The sequence below is a fragment of the Xyrauchen texanus genome, chromosome 35 (genome assembly GCF_025860055.1).
Source record: "Xyrauchen texanus isolate HMW12.3.18 chromosome 35, RBS_HiC_50CHRs, whole genome shotgun sequence".
NCBI classification, from domain to species: domain Eukaryota; kingdom Metazoa; phylum Chordata; class Actinopteri; order Cypriniformes; family Catostomidae; genus Xyrauchen; species Xyrauchen texanus.
Window position 1 is genome coordinate 32987703 of NC_068310.1, and position 19704 is coordinate 33007406.

The 19704-nt window shown below is 40.5% G+C and overlaps 1 protein-coding gene across 1 annotated transcript; it reads left to right on the forward strand.

Moving 5' to 3' along the window:
* The first annotated feature begins 8005 nt into the window (after positions 1-8005).
* pink1 (PTEN induced kinase 1) lies at positions 8006-16821 on the forward strand. Its single transcript, XM_052105195.1, has 8 exons — positions 8006-8493; positions 9686-9958; positions 10131-10234; positions 10321-10503; positions 12961-13124; positions 13260-13384; positions 14987-15217; positions 15834-16821. Exons 1-8 carry the CDS (start codon positions 8137-8139, stop codon positions 16122-16124), a joined length of 1728 nt encoding a protein of 575 aa, XP_051961155.1. The 5' UTR covers positions 8006-8136; the 3' UTR covers positions 16125-16821.
* Positions 16822-19704: the final 2883 nt, after the last annotated feature.

Genomic DNA, 19704 nt, shown 5'->3' on the forward strand with positions numbered 1-19704 from the left:
CTCTGGGCAGGTGTGAAATTGCTCTTGCTCACATTCACTCTGAACCCGAGTGATGTGATGTGCGTGAGCACACGCGCAGTGTCTTGCACCACCTCTTCCCTGGAATTGGCTATGATTAACCAATCGTCTATGTATGTTAGGATCCTGAGACCCGTTATTCTCAGCGGCGCTAAGCCCGCTTCCGCACATAGACAGAACACCCTCGGACTCAGCGAGAGGCCGAAAGGGAGGACTGTGAATTCGTAGCATATGCCCTGATAGGCAAAGCTGAAGAAATTTCCTGTGCGGGCGTACATATTGATGTGGAAAAGGCATCTTTCAGATCGACTGATGTGAACCAGTCGTTCTGATGAATTGAGCGCGAGTGTGCCGTGTGTTAACATTCTGAAATTGTATTTCCTCAAATGTTTGTTTAACACTCTGAGATCCATAATAGGACGGAGAGAGCCGTCCTTCTTTGGAACTAGGAAATAACGGGAGTAAAACCCCTGATTGCATTGATCTCGGGTACTACTTGAATCGCCCCTTCACGAGGAGGGAGGAAATTTCTTCTTTCAGAATGTGTGCAGCTCTTTTCTGTGTGAGAAAAGATAACGCCGCCGAAAGGTGGAGGTCTCCTGGCAAACTGGAGCCTGTACCCTTTCGTTATGGTTCGAATCACCCACTCGGGAGCCGACACAGCCTGCCAAGCTGTTGTGTGGCTCGCAAGTGAGCCCACCTGAGCCGGGAAGCGCTTATTGCTGCGTTTATGCCCGAGTTGCTCATTTGAAATACAATGGCGCCATCTAGTGGACAACATAGGGGCGACATAAGGGGTTGTGGAGAGATGTTCTCTCTCTGTGCTGGATTTTTGTGATTTTTTGTGTTCTTTTTCTTTTTTGAAACACTTGGGCCGAAGCCTTTATTGAGTGTGTGGGAGAGATGTAATAGGGGCTGTGTGGTGACACTGCTCTCATACTGTTTCTCACTGTAAACACTTCCAGCACATGGAAGTTCCCTGATATGGGCTGAACAGGGGAACACACATGGTTCTGAACCGAACACACAGGGTGGGCACCCACTGGTAGGGGGCTGACCCCACCGAGTGAAACCCTCCTTTTCTTGAGAACTTGGAGGGTCGAACAAGAGTCCGGGGCTGGTGGCCCGAGAACGTGGACTCAAAGCCCCTGAGGCCATGGATCAGGCCGGCCGCTTCGTTTAGAATCGGAGGGGGTAGAGTGGGGGTTTCTTGCCGCAGCCGCGTGAAAGACATTCTACCCCAAGGCTTAGCAGAAGGCGGGTTACCCTGCTGATGAGGTGGCTTATTCGAGGCTTTGCCTTACCGGGTAATGGAAAGGACGCCTCGAAGCAGGTGGGTTGGGTGGTCGCGTGGTGGTGCCTGGCGCGGTGCCGCTCTCCTCGGGAGGCATAATTTTAGCGCTCGTCCTCCTTCCTCTTGTCGTCGCAACGCTGTTGCATTAAAGCGACGGCAGGGCCAAATAGAGCCTGGCCAGGCTCTACAGGGGCACCCGCAATGCGCCGTTTCTCACTGTCAGGGAGGCCCGACAAGTTAAGCCAAAGAGCACGTTCTCCAGCCACTGAGAACGCCATAGAGCGCCCGCAGGCTTGGACGGCCTGACGGGCATTACGGAGAACAAGGTCATTCACCGTAACAATCTCCTTCCACAGAGAGGGTGTGGGGGTCCCTTTTTCCAATTGTTGCCCCATATCGACCAGGAGTTCAGCCTGGTATGCAGACAGAAGAGAGGAGACATTGAGGGCTCTGACGGCCAAGGCCGAGGCTTTGTAAGAGGCCTGGTGTATAGAGGCAGAAAACCGGTCCATTTTGTTCGGGAGAACAGGTTTGGGGGGCAAGTAGACCACCTTGAGATGGATTAAGGTGTCTGGCGACAGAGGGCTCGATGGCGGGGGTCACCCATCCCAAGGGCCGTCATGTCCTTTACTTCAAGGCCCGCGAGACCGTGTTTTAGGTCCAGCGGGTCCCCCAAAAGTACCTCATATGCTTTGCGCATGCAGGAAGGACGGGAGAAGTTGTTTTCTCGAGCCTGGAGGGGGTCCCAGGAGTTTCCCGTCATACACGTCCCTCTCTTGGTCAGTGGCACTTTGTAAAGCTGGCCATTCGATATTGAGGCGGCGGCCGCCGCTCACAAACCTCGATGAGGACAGACTGGGTGAGGGCTGCAGGGGCGTTAGCCTGAGTCACAGAAGACGGGATGGCATCCTCGTCCTCCGAACCTTCAAGAAGGCCCGCGATCGTCGTAGTCACCAGAACCAGCCGGCTCATTGGCTGAACGAGGGGTCCACTGAGAGAATCTCCTCAGGAAATTCGGGTTGTGTTGATCAGCCCAGCTGAGCGAGGCCGCGCCCGGAGGAAACCAGGAGCGCGTCGTCATCACCGTTACCCCCATCGGAGTCGGAGAGTTCGAGGTCGGTGCACTGGGTAGCGGCGACCTTGAGCCTCCGGCGGCGGAGTTTTTAGGCAACGCCAGGCAGTGGCTACAGTTTTCCGGAAACTCTAGAGCCTCCTCCGCATGTTTGAGACCCATGCACACAACACATAAAGGATGGGAATCCTTGGCTGCGATGAGGGCACCGCACGCGGCCGGGCAGGCACGCTGATAGGCTGCCCCCAGAGGAGGCCGTAGAGCTTAGAAAATGCCATAAATGTTCGAAAACTCCGAAAATTCCTTGCGTGGAGCAGGAGAGAGAAAAGGCGGGCAGCCTGGTGGTAGTTTAGAGCGAGCTTGAGCGCTTGCAATAAACAATAAACAGCTAAGTTGGCTGAAAAAGGTTAATCACGTCAGGCGGAGGCTGATCTGTGCGATGTATCCTCCTGTAGACGGGTGAGTGAAAAACTCTAATTTCAACCGAGCTGAGTACAAAAACAGAGGTCGCGAGAAGCGAATGTCAACTGAGGAGCAGCAGCGCGTGCAGATTGTTATATGCCCTTAGGTAAGGGGCGGGACCTTACCGAGCATAGGACACGCGCTTCTGTCTGTCTAGCCAGACTTGGTGCAATTGGATGCTTCTGCAGAGGTCAGGTACGGATGCCCTTCCCATAGGTGGATCTCGAACACGAGATGATGAAAGAGAACTGACTAAGCTGTGTATTGCACATAATTATTACTCAACGGGGCAGTTTTAACTATTCATGAGATGGATAGCCTGAGGGAAAAAACTGTTCTTGTTCCTGACGGTTCTGGTGTTCAGTGCTCTGTAGCGCCGGCCAGAAGGCAACAGTTCAAAAAGGTAGTGGGCTGGGTGTGTGGGGTCCAGAGTGATTTTTTCAGCCCTTTTCCTCACTCTGGAAGTGTACAGTTCTTGAAGGGAAGGCAGGGGGTGACCAATAATCCGCTCAGCAGTCCGAACTGTCCTTTGTAGTCTTCTGATGTCTGATTTCGTAGCTGAACCAAACCAGACAGTTATTGAAGTGCAGAGGACAGATTCAGTGACTGCTGAGTAGAACTGTTTTAGTGCTTGTGGCAGGTTGAACTTTCTCAACTGGCGAAGGAAGTACATCATCTGCTGGGCCTTTTCATTCAATGTGGGTCTCCCACTTCAGGTCCAGTGAGATGGTAGATCCCAGGGACCTGAATGACTCCACTGCTGCCACAGTGCTGTTCAGAATGGTGAGCAGGGTTAATGTTGGAGTGTTCCTCTTAAAATCCACAATCATCTCCACTGTTTTGAGCATGTTGATCTCCAGGTTGTTATGACTGCACCAGTGAGCCAGCCGTTCAACCTCCCTTCTTTATGCAGACTCATTGTCATCTTGGATGGAGCAAATTTCCATGGAAACAAAAAATAGATTTTTCACTAAAATGTGTGCACAATCCTATATGATGTCTTCATCCATCAATGTATAGTTTGGATTCATTTAATGGCAGTCCCTCTCTACAGGTAATGAGGTTTGGGGGTCCAACAGGATCTGTCTGAATAGAAATACAGTACACAATTAGATTCAGAGTCAGTGTTTTAGTATGTGGACAATATATGTGAAAAAATCTATATAGATCACAAATTCAGTCTTTATCACTCACATGCTTAGTGGAGAAGTGGAAAGAACAGAGCACAGCTGGAAGACACAATATAGCTGCTTTTAAACTGTAAACCTACAACACAAAGGAATTACATTGTATTAATTATGTACAGTGTATAAATGAATGGCAAAAAGATAGATATAAATATAAAAAAGAAAGAGAGATAAAAAGGAGTATTTAAACTCACTTAATCTGATGGATTCAAGACAGACATGTGCTGTTATCAGGGCAGACAATGACTCATACAGCGGGTGGTATAGATCCATGAAATCACAATAAAAATATTACCACCCTTTTCTGAACATAACATAGTCAGTTTTTAAAAGAAAATAAAAGCTCACCTCATGAGTTTGTCTCACTTGCATGTTCTGGTAGAGATCTATATATACAGTACTGTATATATATTAGGGCTGTCAATCGATTACAATTTTTAATTGAATTAATTACATGGGGTCCCGATTAATTAATCATGATTAATTGCATTTAATCGCATATACAAATATTTGCTGAGAAAGCCCCTCATAAAACAATAATTCAATATATAATGATTATACATATTTATATCACTATATAATTATACATAGTTATCTTTAAATATTAAAAACATTATATATATATATATATATATATTTATATATAATAAAAAATTATTCAGATAATTAAAATGCATTACATTCTTGTGGCAGAAGAGTTAATCATTGATAAGGCCATACAAAAAGCGGCTTTAGAATACAATGTATTGTTTACTACCATATTATTGATCATAAGTCAATCATTGGCACACAGTTCACAGCAATCCATTTCACAAGTGAATTTGTCAATCAGTTGGAGATTTATTATGAGGGCTTGTTTAAGGACCCGTCAATGTCAACAAGCGTCAGACGGATGCTTGTGTAGCGTCTCTGGTGTGTCTCTGGTTGCATCATAAACATAAAATGTTTAGGTCACTTTGTCAAGTTAAATATAGTTTAATACTCAATCTTTAAATACATCTTGAGATCCCTTAGTTCGCATTTGCGCTCCTTCAAGTGTTTTGAACGCAAGAACGTAACGTATGTTTGTGTTGTTCTGCCTACTGAAGTGTTTTCTTCACTGTATAAACTACGTGTTGCTCATACAGCTGAAATTTCACTTACTGCCCTCTGGAGTAAACAGGTGGTACTACAAGCTTGCATTTCTCAGGAATTTTCCTTATTATGGTCCGGGGGCGATTAATTGCGTAAATTTTTTTAATGCGTTATTTTTTGAAAAATTAATCGTACTGAATTAACACGTTAAATTGACAGCCCTAATATATATATAAAGAAAATCCTTATATATCCACCAGTTACAGAAAGTTGTACTTCGAAAATTTTTATATTTAAAGCACTTATTGGGTACTTTTTTCTATAATATGCACAAAGAATGTGAATCGCCAAAAACAAAAGAAAAATGTGAAAGTGGAGATTTATAGAAACGAAAGGACTTTATAATGATCTGTTTCTTACCTAAAATTATCACATTGTTTCTGTAGATATAGATTTAACCACTAGAGTCATATGGATTACTTTTATGCTGCCTTAATATTCTTTGGAGGTTCATAATTTTGGCACCCATTCACTTGCATTGTGAGGATCTAGAGTGCTGAACTATTCTTCTAAAAATCGTAATTTGTGTTCTGCATGAGGATGAGTAAATAACGAGATAATTAAAATTTTTGGTTGAACTATTATGGAGCCAAATCAATCTCATTAATAATTCACGCACAAAAAACGATTCACACATGGGTAGACAATTTCACATGCATGAAACCTAATTCACGTACACAAAAAAAAAAAATTCACGTGCGTGAAAAAAATATATATTCACAAAAAGCTATTCACATGCGCAAAATAAAAGTATGAATACGTAAAATGCATTTTACAAACGCAAAACATACTTGATAGATATACAACTAGTCGCAAAAAGTTTAGAATTTTTTTAATGTACGAGTGTATCCATGAATCTGAATATGCAAATCGTCATTCACGTGTGAATCACCTCGGATTTGTGTGTGTGTGTGTGTGTGTGTGTGTGTGTGTGTGTGTGTGTGTGTGTGTGTGTGTGTGTGTGTGTGTGTGTGTGTGTGTGTGTGTGTTTGAGACTTTCCTGGCAGAGATCTCTTCCCACGTGGGTGTATCGTACTCTTTAGCCAATCAGATGCGAGTTTAACCAATCATATCATAAGCCACTGATTCTGCGCACCTTTTGCGCAATATGGATTAATTGAAACGGAAATGAAGGCTTTTTTTTTTTTTTTAATTAAGATTCAAACAAACAAAGTCAATGTACAGTCAAAACTACAATAATACATATATAAAGAGAAAAACAATAAAGCCAGGGGGGAAGGCTAAACATCATGTAAATATATTGAAGGACACATATAGAAACAGTTTTAATTGCTTTCTTATTATGTGAATGAAAAATAGTCTTTATATATATATTTGAATTTCTTTTTCAAGAACCAATATCAAAGGTTGGGATTTACTGTACTTATATTTATCTATATGAAATTTAGCAAAAATTAAAATTAAATTTATAATACAGTATTCTTTCCTTTTATTTGAGGGGATATTAGTAAAACCATATATAACATTATCTAAACATAAGGAAAAAGTGGGTTCAATGTTATCAATTATAAATCTGGTCAAATCTTTCAAAAATGTCCTTACGAGCACAATGCCAAAATAGATGAAACAAAGTCTAAGGCAATGTATTGCACAAAGAACAGTTCAAATCAATATCCTTTTTAAATTTAACAAGAAAAATATTAACTGGTAGTATCGGTGTAAGATTTTGAAAGTTATTTCCTTAACTTTATTTCCTAATAAATATTTGTTTGGTAAAGCCCAGATGGCCTTCCATAATAAACCTTCCACCAGTCTATTCCAATAAACAGTTTGGCATAGTGACAATGTCTTTTTGTAGTAAGGAACGAATAGTTTTATTAATATTTAAAACTCCAGCGGTAGGAAATTAAGCCTTTATATCAGTAATACAGCATGGCGAACGAAGAACGGGAAGCACGGGTAAGTGAAGTAAAATGTTTTTGGACAATAATGTATTGTGACTGATAACATAATGAGGACAGTATTGATACTTTTATTGAATAAATAAAATAGGCAATTTACTAATACTGAGAAAAAATTCTGAATATGTATGTGTGACTCTAATATTAATAATAAATAGCAGCACAAAAAAAAAATTACTTCCCGTTCTTCGTTCGCCATGCTGGATTACTGATGTAAAGGCTTCATTTCCGTTCCAATTAATCCATAATGCGCAAAAGGTGCGCAGAATCAGTGGCTTATGATATGATTGGTTAAATTCGCATCTGATTGGCTAAAGAGTACGACAGACCCACGTGGGAAGAGATATCTGCCAGGAAAGTCTCAAAAACACACACACACACAAATCCGAGGTGATTCACACGTCAATGACGAATTGCAAATTCAGATTCATGGATACACTCGTACATAAAAAAAATTCTAAACTTTTTGCGACTAGATGTATATCTATGAAGTATGTTTTGCGTTTGTAAAATGTATTTTACGTATGCATACTTTTATTTTGCGCATGTGAATAGCTTTTTGTGAATATATATTTTTTTCACGCACGTGAATTTTTTTTATGTGTACGTTAATTAGGTTTCATGCATGTGAAATTGTCTACGCATGTATGAATCGTTTTTTGTGCGTGAATTATTAATGAGATTGATTTGGCTCCATAATATATTCCTTTAATAGGCTACTTTTATTGCTGGTATGACTAGAGTCTTCATCTCATGTGAGGTTTATGCCATTCATTTCTTTAGGATTAAATATTTTTTTAAGAAGAAAAAATACTGGGTGAACCTTTAAGTCATAAACTTTCGTTTAAAGTAGCTTCCCCAACGCATCAAAAACATTGAGACTTTTATTTTGACAATTTAGAAAGAGACAAACATCCTTCAACCAATCGACGTTACATAAACACACTGTCCTTGGTAGATAATGTAGAGAGAATCTAGGTCAGTCAAAGGGCCCGATTGTTTTTTTTTGGTCACCGTGGGAATTTTATCCCTTCAATTTGATCAAACATGTCGGTGAAACATGCTCTCAGTCGCTGCCTTGAGCTGGGGAGGTCCGTTTTCCAGCTGGGTCTCATCAAACCAGCCGGCCGTGTGGCAGCGAAGCTCCGCGGTGAGCGGCTGCGTGTGTCGCCTCCGACCCGCACCGTCCAGCCGCAGAGCTTCCTGCCCGCCCGCTACCGCTTCTACCGACTCTCTCTCAGCGGGCTGGCCGCTCGGCTCCAGTCGGGTGGTTTCAGGAGACTAGCTGGGGGCGGCTCACCCAGAAACAGGGCTGTTTTCCTGGCGTTTGGTGTGGGATTAGGGCTCATTGAACAACAGCTGGAGGAGGACAGAAAGGGTGTAGCGCTGTGTCAGGAAATACAGGTGACATCAACATCCCATAATAACAAGAATATCTTTGTAAATTAAGTTAAAAATATATATATAAATTAAAAAATATATAATTTTATGTCTATTATTAACAACAAATGATTAGTAATTATTGTCATCATACCTAGTCCTCTACCCAAAATATCTAAACGTCCATGGTATTACCTTGGTTTTTGGTACTTTTGGACATGGTACAATGGCAATAACATATTTTTGACGTATACTATATTATTTCCTTGTTTTTGTGACAAGCACGATGGTATTATTTCCATGTTTTTTTTTTTGCCATATACCATGGTATTTCCATGTTATTTGGGGGCACATGCCATGGTATTTCCCTGTTTTTGGACATTTATACCATGGTAATACCATGGTATTCTTTAAAGTGTCATGGAATACCATTATATATACAGTACTTTGGAAATACCATCTGATACTGTCATTGTACCCTGATACTGCCACTGAAATGTTTAATGTTTGTGGTGTGGAAAAATGGCTTATATTCAATTAGAAGTACACTTATTTGCAAATTGGGTGTAAATTCCACTGTAATCGATCACTGCTCAACTCCAATTAAATATTTAAGTCATTACAGCAGTGGTGGCTCAGTGGTTGAGGCTCAGGGTTACTGACCAGAAGGCCGGGGGTTCAAGCCCCAGCACCACCAAGATGCCACTGTTGGGCCCTTGAGCAAGGCACTTAACTCCAGGTTGCTCCGGGGGGATTGTCCCTGTAATAAGTGCACTGTAAGTCGCTTTAGATAAAAGTGTCTGCCAAATGCATAAATGTAAATGTAAAATTAGCATCTTTTCTAAAGTTACATGCTATTATATAGGCATTTTGTCTTCTTTAAAGCACCCTAAATTGATTAAAAGCACAATTAAACTTAGTAATTTTTTGCTGTGAAGTACTACAATTATTTATTGCAAAGTATACGCAAATCGTATATATCCAAATTCCAGCTCATCACTTAAATGCATAATGCATTTTGAATTTGTCACCAAATTTATGTTATTATTTTGGGATAATGTGAGTAATCCATAATACTAATTCAATAGAAATGAATGAAAATGGCAAATTCATGCAAATTACATCTGTATAATGTAATTTGTCAGCAGGTGCATGCTGTGTTTTAACGTTTTTTTTTGTATAGCCATTTTTTTAATAGTTTTCTGTCTATGTGTAGGCCGTTTTCAGAAAGAAGAAGTTCCAGACCCCTCTGAAGTCATTTACATCAGGGTACAAGTTGGAGGACTATGCTATTGGGAAACAGATTGGGAAAGGTTGCAATGCAGCGGTCTATGAAGCAGCAGCTCCCTTTGCGGTCCCTGGAGAGAGTGGAAAGTGTTCACTGGTGCAACTAAACCAGAATGAAACTGAAAATAAAAATGAAGGACCACTTGGATTCTCCACCGTACCGAGCTTTCCTTTAGCTGTGAAAATGATGTGGAACATTGGGGTGAGAAGTTAGAGCATTTTAGTTTTAGTTAGACTGTTATTGAAAGTAGAAATGCCTTTGTGTTTTAGTTCATGTAAAGTGAAGGTTCTCAACTGGGTCCCGTTTCTGTTCTCAGAAAGCAGGGGGAAAATGCTAAAAATACAATTACAATTTCCCCTTTATTTTCTTCTAGGCTGGTTCATCAAGTGACGCTATCCTTAAGTCTATGTCAATGGAGTTGGTCCCTGCATGTACCCAGGCTTTAACAAAGGAGAAAGGACAGATTACTTTGGATGGGTGAGTTCAAATTAACTGTAGCTGTGCAACAAAGCCTTAACATAGACTGAACTATTGCCAAGGGCTTTGCTGTGCTATTTTTGCAGCCACTTTGGATTGGTGCCTAAGAGACTGACGGCTCATCCCAACGTGATCACAGTGTATCGGGCCTTCACTGCAGAAGTACCCCTACTGCCCGGTGCTCAGGAGGAGTACCCTGATGTCCTGCCCGCCAGACTAAATCCACTTGGTTTGGGCAGTAACCGTACTCTGTTCCTGGTCATGAAAAAGTGAGGAACCATGAAAGCACTTTCATGAAATATATCAAATAATGCCTAAATGGATCCTTTGCTCTCAAAGTATCTCATCCCATGACCTTTGTTTAGATTTAAGTCCTTTTCACACATTTGCTACTGCATTCCTGTGAAACCTTTTACAGCAAGTCATTAAGAATTTGCATTTGTGATAAAATATTTGTTTAATTAGGTTAGATTAGAGATGAGGTGGATGTTTTTGGTTTGCATGGCACAAAAACCCACCAGCCAATGAAATGCATGCTTTTGGGTCATGTGACCAGAACCAGACATTGAGTCATCAATATAGTTGGTCTGTGAATACTAAGAACTATATAATAAATGCCATAGCGACAACACAAAATTGAAGCAAATTTTCCCAATTTGGAATGCCCAATTACCACTACTTAGTAGGTCCTCGTGGTGGCGTGGTTATTCACCTCAATCCGGGTGGCAGAAGATAAGTCTCACTTGCCTCCGCTTCTGAGACTGTCAATCTGTGCATCTTATCACGTGGCTCGCTGTGTGTGACAACGCGGAGATTCACAGCATGTGGTGGCTTATGCTACTCTCCGCAATCCACGCACAATTTAACACGTGCCCCATTGAGAACGAGAACTTTTAATCATGACCATGATGAGGTTACCCCATGTGACTCTACCCTCCCTAGCAACCGGGCCAATCTGGTTGCTTAGGAGACCTGGCTGGAGTCACTCAGCATGCACTGGATTCAAACTTGCGACTCCAGGGGTGGTAGTCAGCGTCAATACTCGCTGAGCTACCCAGGCCCCAAATTAAAGCAAATGTTGATGAAATGGAATGTGTTAATATATATCCTATACCTAGCACCATAATTATTGCATCAGCTGTAACTACTATTATTATTATTATTACTAACTAAATATACTTTGATTTTGGCTTTACAAAGCCTTTACAAAGTCTGAAATTTAGAACTGTTTTTAAAAGTTTGAAATTTGATGGTTGCACAGACATTACAGTAAGACAAATAGGCAGCTAATTAGCTAGACAAATAATCAGACAGACTGTTACATTGATAGCCATATAATCTGTCAGATAGAGAAAGAGACCGAGAGCAACCTAAAGCAGATCAAAAGCCTTTCTTTGGATGTTTACATTTGAATTTTTTGACAGTATTTTGAACAAAGGGTGTTTCAACATTCTAAGAATGCTGAGAATGGACTTGTGTCCTTATGAAGACCAGTCTTGCAATGGTCAACAAATGTTGAACGGAGTATTACAACTCTCGCGAGCTATCAGACTTTCGTGAGCTTACAGTGGGAAACTCTTGAGGAAAAAACTAAATAATAAATGTCCTTTGTCTGCCACCGTAGTACCGAGTTCTTGCCCACAAGTTACCATAAGATGCATCCTCGAGTTCAAGGACACATCCAGGTAATTTCCTGTGTTCTCTGAACTTGCGTTCTTGAGGCTTGGAATTGAACTTCGGCAGTGGATGATGACGTACAACGAGTCCACGAGAACTAAGAACACAAAAGAATGCACTTTGAGAAACAGCCAAAGTCTTTTTAGCAAGTCAGTCCACTGTCGGCTATCTTTGGAATGCTTTCGAGGGGCTATTTCCAATCATGACATTGCAGCTCCTATCTACATGAATGGGGAAAGACCGAAATTAAAAAAATGGATGGTCAAGATTACGTTCTAAGAACATATTTCAAATCAGCAATACAATTTGATAATACTTGAATCATAAATTGTGCTTATTTACCTCATATGCTAAAAACTACATTTTTCCTGTTTGTATTGCTAATGTGCATGCAGGTTCTCGAGTTGATTGACAGGCGATGTTTGTATCTAAAAGGTGATTGGCTCTTTTACCTGTAAGGTGGGACTTCCTGACCATTGGGAGCTAGAGCTTCTTGGTTCTGCATTCCAATTCCTCCCATTCATTTAAATAGAAGTGGCCCGTCTCTGCCAATAGTCTCTGGTTTGAATTAATGAGCATTCCGTTGGCACGTTTAAACATTCCGTCAATATAAGTCTATGGGATTTTTCAGATTTTTTGATCTGCTTTGTGAAAACCTTAAGTCCGATCAGTTAGACAAGACACAGCACACTATATTTCAGCATCAAGCTGTCTCCCATAAAGAAGTCATATTTATACTGTGTTGCACTATATCTGCCACTATTCCCGATGGCTTATAATTTGCATTAAAGCAAGTGTTGTCAGATGGGTTTTATTTTGCATTAGACCATGGGAATGATCAGCATGGGTTTTGCCATCTTTCAAGTACAAACTGTTGTTGGAGTCATGCAAAGGATCAGTTGTCAATAGACTTATCGATTATTTTCTGTGATTCAGATTATTTTGTCGTGTCAGATTTGAACAGGCCTTCAGACAAATTTTCTGATGATTGATACTTGTGGACATTATTTTCCTTCTAAGAAATGACGATTGATGTTCTTGTGCTGTAGTTACCCATGCACCCTGCGGCAGTACTTGAAGGTGAGCATGCCAGACCAGATGCAGGCCTCTCTCATGTTGCTACAACTGCTGGAAGGGGTGGACCACCTGTGCAGACAGGGCATCGCTCACAGAGACCTCAAATCAGACAATGTGCTACTGGAATTTGACTGTGGTAAAAGTTCCAAGACAAAGCTGCAAAAACTTTTGCCAATGATGAATCATATTTCATTGAAAGTTTACAGTAGGGAAATGCTTATCAATTCCAAGAAATGTACAGAATCTTAATGCTGTCTGTTTTATTTTATAGTTTGCTGTCCCAGATTGGTGATCACTGATTTCGGGTGCTGTCTGGCTGAAGACTTCGGCCTTAAACTGCCCTTTAACAGTCGGTGGGTGAGCAAAGGAGGTAATTCGTGTCTGATGGCACCTGAGGTGAGAGAATTTATACAAATGCTGAAACGTGACACATCAAATGCATCACAAAATGCATCTTGAGCCTTGACATTTTGGGCTTGGCAAAGCCAATATACTTCAATTCTACAAACATTTTAAAAACCAAAATTTCTAACACTAACTCCTCCTAGAGATTTCAAGCTACATCCATCAAACTTGGTACAAATCTTCAGACTGTTCTTACTGTTTTTACTATTCTGACTTGGGGTGCTACGTTTCTTTCTTACTGATCGGACTAATGGTTTTCACACAGCGGGTGATCAACAAACTGGAAAATCTCATTGGCTTACATTGACAATGTTCAATTTAAATTCTAAATGTCCAAAAAATTCAAATGTAAACAAACCTACTATCTATCTCGCTTGCTAGCTGATGATTTGCCTTATTGTAATGTCTGTATAACCATCAAACATTTACTTTTGAGACTAGTTTAAACTTTCAGACTTTGTTCATCAAACATTAAAGTTTGTCTTTAGAGACTACACCTATCTAGTTTAGAACACTCTAAATAACTTCTGAATTAAGGCCATGTCCACACTACTGTAATTTCCGGACTATTGAGCGCACCTGAATATAAGCCGCACCCACTGAATTTAAAAAAAAATATTATTTTGAACATAAATAAGCCGCACATATCTATAAGCCACAGGTGCCTACCGGTACATTGAAACAAATTAACTTTACACAGGCTTTAACGAAACACGGCTTGAAACTAAAATAAATAGGCTTTAACGAAACACGGTGTGGCAGCGGGGGCGTGGTCAAGCGCCCGTCCGGGAGAGAAAAGCGATAAGGGCGCTAACGCCTGAGCTAAATTATGTCTAACACCTGTGTCTAAGTTCAGTAATCATGGGGAGAGCGGCATAAAAAGGCAGCAGCCACAGAGCCTCAAGAGAGAGAGTGACACACGTCAGTCTAGTGTTGGCGCATAGAATTCCTCACGCTGCTGTTTCCAACGTCTTATCATCGACTCGTTAAGACCAAGCTCCCGTGCAGCAGCTCTATTTCCTTTTCCAACAGCCAGATCCAACAGCAGCTTTCTAGCCTTCAACTAGAAAGCTGCATCATATGCATTTCTCCGTGTCTTTGCCATGATGAGGGTGACAAAATGACTACCGTAATCGGAATGATGGGAAGTTTGAGCACGCTCGATTTAATCTAAACAGTAAACAAAAAAGTTGTTTGACCTTAACCCGTTCGGCAATTTCATTGGTCTAATGAAAGCTTCACGCCGCCAAAAAACTGAGCACGTCACAGAATGTTTTTTTTTTTTTAAATAAAATTTGAAAGCGGGAAAAATCCATATATTAGCCGCGTCATTGTTTAAGCCGCGAGGTTCAAAGCGTGGGAAAAAAGTTGCGGCTTATAGTCCGGAAATTACGGTAATCCATTTCACTTCTCATCCCCACTAGAATGCAGTTTTTCTCCACCAAAAATGCTCCCCATACATATCCAACTAATCAATAATAAAATTTGTTCATCATAAATTATTATCGATTTGATTGGCTTGTGGCCGTTACAATTAACTAACATTTACAGTGGCTAATATACTGGACATTTATGTATCTATATTTTCTGTAGGTCGCAACAGCAGTCCCTGGTCCAGGGGTAACGATCGATTACAGTAAAGCAGATGCCTGGGCCGTAGGGGCGATTGCTTATGAACTTTTTGGTCAGCCAAACCCCTTCTACAGCTTACAGGGGCTGGAGAGTCGCAGTTATCAGGAAAGACAACTCCCTCCATTGCCTGACAGTGTACCTGCTTATGTACAGCTAGTAGTGGCGTTACTGCTATGTAGAAATAATCATAAGGTATTGTCTTCTCATAAACAGTCCCTCCAGTTCTCAATTTGTTTGGTTTTATTAATTGTTACTCTTTTACAATATGAGGGTGAATTTCACAAAAACATCACATTACATGATGAAAATGAGGTATTTTTATGACAATATTTTGTTTGTTTTTGCATTTTGATATTATTTTTATGACAGTTAAGCAATCAAATTCCCATTACTGGAATGCATTTTACTTTGAGTTTTTATGTATTTCCCGTTATTCTTAAAGGTTATTCTCATTTCTATAATGCTTTTGTTTGTTTTTGTTTTCAGCATAAATTAAAGGCAGGTCAACAAATACCACCATGATGTATATATTTTACATTTATATGTAAAAATGTTTTGTTTAACAGAGTAATTCGAATTAATTATCTTTTAATTACTGTAGTAATTTTGGGGTGGGAAATAATTTTTTTGCTTAATTGTCATGAAAATGGCATATGTTGGGGTGAAATGTGACCTTTAAATGTTCTTTTAAAGGTTTTCGTCAGATTCCAAAATGTAGAAACCAAAAAGAAAATTTTAACTTTGGCTGAGAAGTTAATTCTGTTCATTAACTGACTTATCTAACACATTTATTTAATCATTTCTCCAGCGCCCCAGTGCACGTGTGGCCGCTAACATGCTTCATATCTGCCTGTGGGGCAAGCGTGTACTGGCAAGTTTGGACTGGGCCAGACTGGATAAAATGATCGACTGGCTGCTGTGTCAGTCTGCAGTGGTACTTCTGAAGAGTCGTGGTTCCGGCGGGAGTTCAGTGGAAGCTGAGCTTCAGAGATCCTTCCTCGCCAACATAGACCTTGAAGACCTCCGTACCGCAGCCAGTTTCCTCATGTATGGGCAAGCGCAGTGGCAGACTCCGCTTATGCACTACACTGAACCATAGAATGTGTGTGTCTATGTGTTTACAGTAGAAATGAGCACAGCTGGTGAATCCTTTTTTCCAAGCTGTTCCTTTGGTTTCTTAATGTAGACTGTGAAAGCACTTTAATGTCAATGACAGTCACTGACATAATTTGAAATTATATATTTGCACTTTTTTGCCACACATAAGAATGAATCTTTACCCCATAATTTAAACATATCAGTATAATGCTAAGTTATATCTGAGCAATAAAATTATCCAAACTAGTCCTGGTAGAATAACATATCGCACGCAGTACTGGATAATTAAGATTATAAAGGGGTATGTCAGTTAACAAAAGATCATCAAACGCAGTTTGCAACCCATTTTACTCTCGTAATCTTGACATATTTCCAAGTAAAATTGGATATTCAGGAAATTGATTGGTTATTGAAAAGTGGGCAACCAAAAGGGATCCATGTGCTTGGACGTTTGGTGTTGGAAAGTAAGAGACATTTTGTTTAAAAAACTAAATTATAAAGACATTTTCTGAGCATAGTAAAACCAGCAATATACATTGAAAACGTACATAGAATACATTTTGATTTCATATTGACTTTATTCTAAATAGTCGGAAATGGAGACTAAGCCAAAAAACAAACAAAAAGAGAATTTGAATAGCATTGAAATAACCTATTTGTGTCTTCTGCATGTGTTAATAAAACAATTTGCTCATTGATTGGTTGTATTTGATTTTTTTTATAATTATTATTTACACTGCAGCATATTATCATTGTAAATATATAATGTGTTCAAAATGTAACATTTATTTTATAGAGGAATAAACCACATTACCCATAAGGCACAGGGATGGGGTGGGGGATAGTGAGCACCCTAGGGTAGGGAGCGCTTACATTGCATACTACATACTCAATTCCATGTAGGCGTAGTATGGCAGTGTGAGTACAGCCCCTCCTCACGCCACTGGTTAAAGTTAATTTTCCGTTTCTAAACTAATGTGGTCAAATTGAGCATATTTGCGAAACATTGTTTACATTATAATGGACCACTATAGTGCAACTATTTTCACAGTTGGGTCGTTGCATGGCATTTAACCCAAGTTTCTGCAGGAGTTTGTTGCATGCAAGTGCAGCAATATGTTTTCTTTGATCAGAATCGCAAAGAAAACTTGAGCTTTTATTTGGTGGGTCACAGATTTGGAAAAATTGTACCTCTCAAAGAGTGATTTGCTGAGATTTCACTATATCTGTGAGTGCCTAATTTTTGAATACAGGTGAAACTCGAAAAATTAGAATATCGTGCAAAAGTTCATTAATTTCAGTAATTCAACTTAAAAGGTGAAACTAATATATTATATAGACTCATTACAAGCAAAGTAAGATATTTCAAGCCTTTATTTGATATCATTTTGATGATTATGGCTTACAGCTTATGAAAACCCCAAATTCAGAATCTCAGAAAATTAGAATATTACATGAAATCAATAAAAAAAGGATTTTAAATACAGAAATGTCGGCCCTCTGAAAAGTATAATCATGCATATGTACTCAGTACTTGGTTTGGGCCCCTTTTGCATTAATTACTGCCTCAATGCGGCGTGGCATGGATGCTATCAGCCTGTGGCACTGCTGAGGTGTTATGGAAGATCAAGATGCTTCAATAGCGGCCTTCAGCTCTTCTGCATTGTTTGGTCTCATGTCTCTCATCTTTCTCTTAGCAATGCCCCATAGATTCTCTATGGGGTTCAGGTCAGGCGAGTTTGCTGGCCAATCAAGCACAGTAATACCATGGTCATTGAACCAGGTTTTGGTACTTTTGGCAGTGTGGGCAGGTGCCAAGTCCTGCTGGAAAATGAAGTCAGCATCTCCATAAAGCTTGTCTGCTGAAGGAAGCATGAAGTGCTCTAAAATGTCCCGGTAGACGGCTGCGTTGACTCTGGACTTAATAAAGCACAGTGGACCAACACCAGCCGATGACATGGCTCCCCAAACCAACACAGACTGTGGAAACTTCACACTGGACTTCAAGCATCTTGGATTGTGTGCCTCTCCATTCTTCCTCCAGACTCTGGGACCTTGGTTTCCAAATTAGATGCAAAATTTGCTCTCATCAGAAAAGAGGACTTTGGACCACTGAGCAACAGACCAGTTCTTTTTTCTTTAGCCCAGGTAAGACGTTTGACATTTGAAGCCCATGTCCAGGACCCGTCTGTGTGTGGTGGCTCTTGATGCAGTAACTCCAGCCTCAGTCCACTCCTTGTGAAGCTCCCCACACATTTGAATGGCCTTTTCCTGACAATCCTCTCCAGGCTACGGTCATCCCTGCTGCTTGTGCACCTTTTTCTTCCACACTTTTCCCTTCCACTTAACTTTCTATTAATGTGCTTTGATACAGCACTTTGAGAACATCCAACTTCTTTTGCAATTACCTTTTGAGGCTTTCCCTCCTTGTGGAGGATGTCAATGATGGTTTCTGCACAACTGTCAGGTCAGCAGTCTTCCCCATGATTGTGAATTCAACTGAACCAGACTGAGAGACCATTTAAAGGCTCAGGAACCCTTTGCAGGTGTTTAGCTGATTAGAGTGTGACACTTTGAGCCTACAATACTGAACCTTTTCACAATATTCTAATTTTCTGAGATTCTGAATTTGGGGTTTTCATAAGCTGTAAGCCATAATCATCAAAATTATATCAAATAAAGGCTTGAAATATCTTACTTTGCTTGTAATGAGTCTATATAATATATTAGTTTCACCTTTTAAGTTGAATTACTGAAATCAATGAACTTTTGCACGATATTCTAATTTTTCGAGTTTCACCTGTATGTCCTCACTAATATTGGAAAACTGGTTGAAAACCCATTAGTCAGGACATTTTACATTACAACTGCACATTGGCGCGCAGTTTGTCGTAACATCCTTTGATTCCACCAGACGTTTGGAGCCTAAATAGCCACTTGGTTATCCAATCTCTTAATCCACTAAATGTCTAACCTGTTAACCAGTTTAATGTCTGCCCCATCACAAAAATTTCAAATATGTCCGCCTTAATTTGATCAGCAGTTGACCCCAAATAAATCTGTCCTGGCTGTCTTGAGTTTGTTCTGAGCAGTGATGGGCGGAGTTTGTGTAAATAGTCTCTGCCAACAAGATGGGTTATTTGCACTTAGTGTACACTTGAGACCCCATGAAGTTGGTTGACCAGTGCAGTCTTCTTATATTCTTGTGCATTTCTTATTTAAACAGGAAGTGAGTGTGAAACTTTTCAAAGGCCTCATCCCTTTTTGGGCTAAAATGCACAAAACTTGACAAAACATTTACATTTTTGTGCCTATGTGCACTCAGGGTTTCCGTGTAATGGAGGATGTGGAATGCTGGCACAAATATCTTGTTCCACTCATGAAAGAGGTTCAAGCACAGATGGGTACTGGACCGGTCTACCTCAATTTAGACAGTTTGGACCCTGCATTCACTCCAGGCACAGGAACACCTGAGATTGCGGGACTCACGCCAATTCTTGTACACTTTTGTACTCATGCTCGTGGAGATCCACCTTCCTGTAAAATTAAGCTTAAAACTTGAATAAAACACCCCATAACTA

Excerpts from the sequence above, each read along its gene's own strand:
- pink1 (XM_052105195.1), top strand. The coding sequence starts at position 8,137 with ATGTCGGTGAAACATGCTCTCAGTCGCTGCCTTGAGCTGGGGAGGTCC. Across the intron at positions 13,125-13,259 it reads GCTACTGGAATTTGACTGTG|TTTGCTGTCCCAGATTGGTG; the intron begins GTAAAAGTTCCA and ends TTTATTTTATAG. Across the intron at positions 15,218-15,833 it reads TATGTAGAAATAATCATAAG|CGCCCCAGTGCACGTGTGGC; the intron begins GTATTGTCTTCT and ends TCATTTCTCCAG.